The 9,042-nt window shown below is 32.9% G+C and overlaps 1 protein-coding gene across 1 annotated transcript; it reads right to left on the bottom strand.

Annotated features, from left to right (window-relative positions):
- Window positions 1-6,038: 6,038 nt before the first annotated feature.
- On the bottom strand, window positions 6,039-7,946 carry LOC130655647 (homeobox protein Hox-C5a-like). Its single transcript, XM_057458425.1, has 2 exons — window positions 6,572-7,946; window positions 6,039-6,344 (listed from the first exon to the last, which is right to left on the bottom strand). Exons 1-2 carry the CDS (start codon window positions 7,026-7,028, stop codon window positions 6,079-6,081), a joined length of 723 nt encoding a protein of 240 aa, XP_057314408.1. The 5' UTR covers window positions 7,029-7,946; the 3' UTR covers window positions 6,039-6,078.
- Window positions 7,947-9,042: the final 1,096 nt, after the last annotated feature.

Raw genomic sequence — 9,042 nt, 5'->3', positions numbered from 1 at the left:
AATTTAATACTTTTTGAAACAATATTTTAAGAACATAATGTTATACTTTACTTTTACCTGAGAAAGTTTACACCTCGTTCCTGCTTGAGAAAGTTTTTCAAACAATGTTTTGTTTGGATTTTCAATGAATAAAACAATTTTATATCTCTTCCGTTATTTGCATTTATTTGTTTTGTTTTTAAGTTGTTTATTTTGCAGTCGTCATCATTATTTAATACCTGATAATCTATGAAAGCTATATAAGATGGCACTTGAGTTGCCATGGAAATGCAAAGTTTGTGTATTACGTAATAAAGACATTTCGCTTTGTTTGAAAGTTGACATAAGTTGTGAGTGGATAAATATAAATAAGTCCATTTTATATCTGATGATCGCATGTAGCGTGAAACTGTCAGTCGTATACTGTTTTTAATTTTTGTGAATAATAAGTTGTGAGTGGAATACATTAATTAAACGCCTTTTTCGCCCTGCAGACAAAACGCCCATCAAAGGAATGGAATACCTGCTTTTTGTGCAACACTTGGTAAGTCAAACGCCAAATAAACGCCCCAGTGCTTGGTCTCAATTTTTAACTTGAATCGGGTCAAAAACCATAAGCACAAAAAAAATTGTCCGAGTTAGGTAAATGCTGATCTAACCAACAAACAGACAAAGAAGTTGGCTGGTGCTCACTTTCTTGTTACAGTTAACTTCTTAGGAAAAAAAGCATTATTCTTTGATACCCGAAGGAGCACTTGCTATGTCCAAACACCGATGTACGTTGATACAATTTCTCTCCACAATTTCCCCCTGAGTGAAAAAAAGTATGGTCCTGATAGGTAACTAGAGTTTCAGAACACGTGGTTGTCGTGTGGTTATTCCACACCAAAGGAAAGGAATAAGGAAATTTAAGACTCCGCCTCGTCGATTTATATTTGATTTATTATTTTTAAACTATTTAAGTCTTCCTTCCTGTGCACTGTGTCGAACAAAATTTGGAATGAGCTTAAGAAAAGTAGGTAAGAACGAAAGGTCTTAAGTTTCCTAAGGATCCCATCCTAACGGTTGGCTCTTCTTCTCCCTCGACGACAACTAAATTACATTATCCGCTAGAGATAATTATAACATTGTGCTTGTAACAAAAGTCGACCAACGTCCGGTAGATGGCTTGAAATGAGCTAACAGCACAACGCTACGACACAAGTATGCCGACGTGGAGACTGCTACCTTTTGATTACAAGTTGATACGGCTACCACTACACCGTCTCCATTTGTAAATGTCACTAAAATTAACTTCATGGATTAAGCCTTTTTTTCTCAGCTGAATAAAGCAAACTAGTGGAGGCTTATTCTAAAAGTTTAACTACCGATGGCGATGAAAGGAATAATACATCTTTATTGTCAAAGTAATTTTTACGCATGTATTGTTCCTAAAATGAATTACGTACTTTCTCTCCCATTTCCTTGCTGAAAGCGCTATAGTTTAGCAAAAGTTTTAACAGCATGCAGCCGTTTTAATCGTTATCTCGTGGAAAAATTCACGGAAATCCGCCAGTCGTGACTGCAGCTACCATCTTTGTCTCACAGACAGACAGCGCAACATTTTTGTGTTATTCAGACATTAGACGGAGTACTTATTTTTTCTCCTTTCAAGATAAACACGAGGTCTGAAACGCTTGAAAGTAAACTATAACGAGGCTGGTTGCTATCATTGATTGCTATTTTTGTAACAAGTATGCATTTGATAACCTAGAGATTTCATCAGCCTTTAATCTGTTTTCGCTTTCGACACTCGAAGAGGCTAATTTCTATAAATCTGGAGAGTTCTTTTATTTAGTAGCCTTTGCAGTTCTTTATGGCTCAAATAATTGGGCGGACACACGTGCCTTTATTTATTGACTTGTTTTATTGACTTGTTTTATAAAGCGAGGCAATGAAGAGGCCTGAGATCTGATGTTGACAAGAGTCCTAACGCCAAAGTTTTTTTGTTTGTATTTGTGGGGGATAGGGGTGGAGAATGCGACGATCCACTTTGTTTAGGGCTGAAGCGCTAGAAAAGACTTTAACCCCCCAAACTGGAAAAAAACGCATCCTCTGTATAAAATGTCCATCATGTAACAACCATGATCGCCAAAAATATTTTTTTTTGATGGAAGGAGGGTGTGGTCATAGCCCCTTTTAACCCCTCGGCTGCTACAGCTGTTAACGAACATATTCTTGACGGTGGAGTAACAATCAAGTAGGCAATAACTTTAAAACTAAAAATAAGGAACGCTTGATGTGCAAAAGGGTTTAACAGAGTGCGACGTCAATAATATGGTTATTATTCAAAACTAGATAAAACTATGACCTACAGTCAGTTCTTTTTTTATTCACCAATTCTTTGTGTAAGTGGTTTGTTTAGCAACTTAAACAAAGTTGAGTTGAATCTTAGAACTTCTTCTTAGGATTCTTAGGATTTATAAAACGTCATAAATATCGTACGACAGTTGATAACTCTTAAAGTGTCATTTTTTATCGAGTCGGCATGATAATGCTGATAAAAATTAGAGAAAAAGAATGCTGAAAATCTTTAATTAAAGGCCAACATCTTCAATTAAAGGCCTCAACAAAAACGAAACAATAAAAACTCTAGCCTAATATTGCTTTGACAAAGTAGCGATACCTATTCAAAACAGGTCCTACTCCCGAAGAACAAAAAAGATTCTGCTTGCAAGTAAAATAATAATAATAATAATAATATCAATAATAATATTAATAAAAAATAAACTAGATTCATGACTCAATTTTGATAATTCGACAGTTTAAGGGTCCGTTCATAAATAACCATATCAAATCGTAAATCTTCGTAATGTTCTTCTTGCGGTTAACATTTTTACCTCAATGAAAATACGTGGGTTTATGACGAGTTAACCCACGAGCTAATGGTTAGAAAATATTTCACCACAGTTGTTATGGCAACTGAAATACCTTAAAATTATGTGGCTTTTCATTGACTTAAGGGGTTAAGGGTCGGGATACTATCTCAAAGTTTTTTTTCCTAATTAAGATTATGTCTAAAAAGCAAGCATCGAACTACACGTTTTTTTGTTTTTTATATCAGAACTAGTGCTGTAGCAACGTTAAGGCTGAGGTTTTGGAAAAAAATCAAAACACAACCTGGATTGTGTTATAGATTATAAAAACAAAATGGTGGGAGTCTAAGAAGCATTTTTTTTAGAACAGACAGCTGCTCTTCGTATGATTTACTATACGTGAAGAAGTATTCAAAAACAAGCACATCCCATCCTCACCGGACTTAGACGTTCTAATAAGAAACACATGTATACTATTTTAAACTTAGTTCTACCCTTCAGGGAAGATTTTACCCTTCAAAAAGGTCTGTTGAGTGCAAACTATAATTTCTAATCATTTCTAATAAAAAATCAAAAAAGGGACTTTTTAAATTAAATAGAGATCATTGATAAAATATCGATTACTTAAATGGTCATATATATTCTCATATCAAAATATTTGACTTTTTTTGAATGCACCGAGAGAGGGCCAAAGCAGATACTTATCAGTAAAAAAATGTATTACATGTGACATTCTGCGGAAGGTTGTAAATCTTATTGATTGTGAAATAATGACAAATTGGCCACCACAAATAACATTTTTATTAGACTAATTAAGTGTAAAATTAAGTTTGTATTAACTGCTTGAGTACATATTTTTACCATGACTGACGAATATTGCTCTTTTATTGCCCAATTCCTATTTGTGCCTAAAATCTAGAAGTTATATTTTCTTAAAAAATTGCATATTTAGAGCATCATCATCATTATTGTTATTATTATTATTATTTTTAATGTTATAATTTATTATTTGAAACCTAATTTCTACAATGGCAAATTATTCAGCTGATGTCAACATTTACCATGCAATGAAATAATTAAAAGTCATCGCGTGCTTCGAGCCAGGAACACAATATTTTACAATTATCTCTGCCTTTATAACGAGTGCCCCTCGCTCGACCATGCGAAGAGAGCTTTTGTCACAATTAAGCCTAAAATGTTTGCGCCTAACGGTCTTCTTTTCATGTAGTTGTTATAAAAAAATCAGGTCTTTATTTTAAACGGAGGAAACAGCATGCTTAAATTGGTGCTAAAAGTTTGCTCTTTATCAACTCTATTCACTTGAGCATTTGCAGTGCGTCTTTAACGGCTGTAGAATCACAACAGTAATATTTTCATAAGAATTTGATAATAACTTGTACAATTAAACGCTTCATCTCAGTGCAACGATTGTTGTAAATTATTTTTTAATTACCCCCTTGAAAGTACAACACGTGGAAATTCTATCTATTTGTTTAAAAAAATACCACAGAGAATAATTAGAAACGAGGCTGCTGTTTAGCTCATTTTAATCACAGTGAGACTAACCTTAAAACAACCCGTATTTTGTTGTTTTCTCGTTTTGTGTGTAGATACATTAATACATCATAACTAACATATTTATATTTATCTTGTTCTCCATCATTCCCTCCTTTTGACCGATTTTTATTCCTCTTTTGAACCCGCATTTCAAGGTGTGGTTAACTACACTAGCTATAATGAGTTGCAGTATGTCGAACGTAAGAAAATCTTTCGAGGAAGTAGTCCACATAATTGTGATTGGTTTTTAATGGGCAGCTTAGAAGTACGCGATCTTATTATCGAAAAAGAATTTAAGATATTGTCTAAAACACAAATTTCTGCTGAGGCATAATAAGGAAGATTTTTAATGATAAAATCGTGCTCTTAATAATTTTAATTTCCTGGCAAATTATGTAGAAATCAAATTATGGAGAAGTATACGGCTTTAACACTTACTCTCTGAGTATGAAGACCTGATAATGTCTCTCGGTAGGGATTAATGGGTCAACAACGACAAAAAGTTTCTTCCTTTTTGTAAGATAACAATTGATATGAACTACAAAGTGCTGAAGAGTGCTGATGGATTTTATTTTTATGTTAAATTTTTATCGCTAATTCTAAAAGGCTTAAGAGATCAAAAGTTTTGAAACTACATTAGTCGACAAGGTGTAATGAAACACTGGAAAATATTGATGCATATTAAAATTGCTGATAGTACTGAAACCTTATTTAAGCTTTGCCAAAATCCCCCTTTGCCAAAGTTGGTTTCACACAGCGCAAATTATTTCAAATAAACCAATATCTTTCCGAAATCCCGATTAAACTGAGGGAAAAGTAGATGTTTCATTAATTTCCGTGATTGTATGTATGGCACATCAAAATGGTAGTTAACGCTGTGAGAATATATAAATGGGAGTAAAACAATATATTCGTTCATTCATTCATTCATTCATTCATTCATTCATTCATTCATTCATTCATTCATTCATTCATTTATTTATTTACTCTGTTTTTGTTTAAAGGAACTTTAATACGAGTCTGATATCAGTTCTTTTATAACGAGCTATTAAAATTAATTTCATTTTTTTCAACTATATTCAGAATAAATATTTTCTTCGTATCAAACTTTTGTTAAAAAGCAGGATAAATTTTAGATAAATTTGTTGTTGCTCTTCTTTTTGTTGTTTTTTGCCCCTTTGTTGTATTTTGTTTCAGTACACGTTAATGGTTCAAACTGCTTTTTCCCTTGGTCTAGTTGAGACGTAGAGGTCCATACACATGGGGACGTGTATGGACCTCTCTAATGCTAACAAAAGTACTTGATGTGCTAGACATTTTACTTGTTTATTATTTCATTGAAAGTCTAAATATTGAGAGTCGATTGGATAAATTAATATGCCTTTCTCCACGTTTTTAAAATTGTGTGATCTCTATTTTAGAAAAACTACAGTGTCCTGAATGTTAACATATATTTTGAAAATTTATTTACAAATTAAAAGACACGAAGTCAATAGTAAATTTTGAATAAACTTCAAATTTATAAATTATATACATATTTGTAAGAAACAAAAAATAGTAAATAAAAAACGAGATAAGGAGATAGATGTATGCATCAAAGTTTCTTAGCAAAGTGAACATTCTTGTTTCGACCACTTTCAGTGACGAATTTAAATAACAATTTGGATAATTTGAAAATAATATAAGTTTATATATTTATATCTTTTTGTTCTGTTTCGTTTGATTCTCCTTTCACAACTTGTTTTTCTTTCTTCGTTTTCATGCGACGATTCTGAAACCATGTCTTGATTTGACGTTCCGATAAATTTAACGTCAACGACATCTCGATACGACGTTCTCGTGTGATATAGCGATTGACGTGAAATTCTTTTTCTAGTTCATATATCTGACGACGCGTGTATGACGTGCGCTTTCTTTTGCCGTCGTTAAAACAACAATTCCAAGTAAGAACAGCTAAAAAAACAACAATAAATATTTAAATAATTAAATGAATGAATGAATAAATGAAGGAAGGAATCGATGAACAAAAAAAATATATGAATGAATGAATAAACTCGACGATCAATTCGAAATATTACGAATCTTTATATAAATAAGACTTTATAAATAACAAAAAATATATTATAGATAAAATTTTTTATCCTTACAATAGCATAAAAGATATTTAAATATTTGCTAACCTGGATCTACTGATTGAGGACCAACTTGTGTTTGGTACCAAGGAGGTGGGGGTGAGTTATGACTAACAGAATGGTACATCGAAGAAGACGAAGTGTGCCACGAGGGTGGTGGGTTTTCTGTGTAGGGTTTGTTTATCCCTGCGTAAGCATGATTATAATCAATAACAGAGTGATCGTTATTATTTAGGTAACTTTGTGGTGACGGAGAGTTGACGCTCTGACATCTTTGTAATTCACTTGCAGTGCGTTGCGGCTTCAGATACAACGAGGACGGTGCTGACGATAATCTATCTCGAGGATAGTTCAGTAGGGTGTGCTGTTGAGAGGATGGTTGTGTTTCATGTTGATGGTGTAGCTGTTGTTGCTGTGCTCCTGGTGGTAGAGTCTGTTGTTGTGGTAGTTGACGATACATCCATTCTTTAGGATAAAGTTGATTCCCCTGAGTTGGTGGATACATAATTAGCTGGCGTTGGTTGGTTTAATTCACTTAATTTTAATCTGATGGGTTAGTTATCGGCCCATAAATTGAATGATAGTCGTCTGATCTGTTATGTCGCAACAATGATTATATTTGTTGCTTTTATAGACGTTTTCCAGTCACCTGCATGCACTTTTTTTACAATGAAACAATTAGTTTTAAAATTATACTTTCGTTGTGCTTCTTTACTCTCTTCTTTTTATTATCTTTCGTCAAGCTATTAACAAAAATGCATTTGATTATAAAAAGCGGCGCGTTTTTATTGTGAATTTGATGATGTGAAAAAACCCATTTAAAACCATCGTAAAATAATTTATTTTTCTTTGATTGGGACATTAAATCACTTAATGTACCCGATAATGCTTTTCACGAGAAGAATTCTCATTAGAAAAAAAGCGGGAACAGAAGGTAAGTACACGCGTTCTGTTCTTTTATGAAACGCGCATGCCCGCACAGTCAATATTAATATAACGAAATAACATGGGTGTACATACGTAGTTTAAAGGCTTTACCAGATTGCAGATTTTTTATCTTGAATGATTTTTTCTTTGCGAGTTCGTTGGACAATTTTTGTGTTTATAATTAGCAATCCTTTCTTGTTAAGTGTCCTCTTAAACTCCCATTTAATAATTTATTAATGTTAATTAGAGGCGTTGATTAGTTTTTTGGACAACGTCTTTCTTAATGACTGATAATTAACAAACAGAAATGAACCGCATTGTTTCGTGCCTTTTCCCAAAATTGCGAAATTCTGGAAAATGTAAGCATTCCTCACAGGAAAGTGGGTCACTCCCAAAATGATATTTATTTATGTAATGGAGAATTAAATAGAATCAATTTCAGCATGATAAATTGGTTGATTATTTGTTTGTTTAGCTAAATAATTACAGTATTCTGTTACACTTACTATAACTTGTCAACAAAGATGGACATTAGCTGACAGGGTATGACACAATGTCAACAGGAATTCCGACTTGGGTAAAAACATTCAGGACATTGATGATTTATAGCCCCTTTATTTGTTACACGTCAACGAATGAGAAAAAGTAATGAGCTGTCCACTGAAGCTATTGCGTTTAGTGTCAAGGAAAATGAAATGGTTTAATTACTTCGACGCGACAGGAAATTAAAAGTTTGAGGCTGATTCTACTTTCACCAAAAAGTATGCATTCATTTTTTTTGTTTGTTTAATTTTTACAGTACGTGCATGTTGTGTTTGGCTTGGGATTTTTTGTTAACATTTTTATTACTATGAACGATTTTTTTGTTGCAAAGTTTAACTTTTTAAATTTATGTTTAAAACTTAAAAAAGATCGGTAGTTATCTGCAAATATTGAAGAATTGGTATGGTATTTCTGTAATTTAAAATGAAAAATTAGTTGGGAGGAAACAATTTAAGGCGGTTTTGGAGAGTTTTTTTAATTCAATTTTTTTTTTGTGCCTAACACTGGTGAGTGCCATTTTGTGACCCCTTTTTGTGACCCCTTTTCCCCCGACTAGGAAATAACTGGTTTTCTAACCAGTTATTTCTTTTGCTAATTCAATGCAGAATAATCAATGCAAATAGCATTTTCTATTTTTTCAAATTTTTGCAAAACATTAAAGTAATTACAGGCCTGACTGTTATGTTCTTGTTGCATGGTCTCTGACGAGTTTCATACGAAAACGCATGACCCAGCCTGCTCTCTATATAAAATATTTGAATAGACAGAGTTCGTTGAGATTTAATAGGTCAAAATGATTATTCAATGAGTCTTAACTTTTTTTAGCCCGGTGATTTTAATAGAAAATGATTAGTTTATCTATGAGTGGAATTCTTTTTCTATTTTCCCAGTTAGGTCGGGGAAGTAGATGATTTTACAGGGCTTCGAATGCATAAGAAGTTTTTTAACTTGTGGAATAAGTTGTAGATTTTTTTTTTGCTTTTTGTTGCTGCGGTTGTTGTTATTGTTGTTGTTGTTTATATTAATTAAGTAAGAGTAATTAAGTGTAA

Source organism: Hydractinia symbiolongicarpus, chromosome 8 (assembly GCF_029227915.1).
Source record: "Hydractinia symbiolongicarpus strain clone_291-10 chromosome 8, HSymV2.1, whole genome shotgun sequence".
Lineage (NCBI taxonomy): Eukaryota > Metazoa > Cnidaria > Hydrozoa > Anthoathecata > Hydractiniidae > Hydractinia > Hydractinia symbiolongicarpus.
Note: the sequence above shows the minus strand (reverse complement) of the source record. Positions and strands in the feature narration are given on the sequence as shown.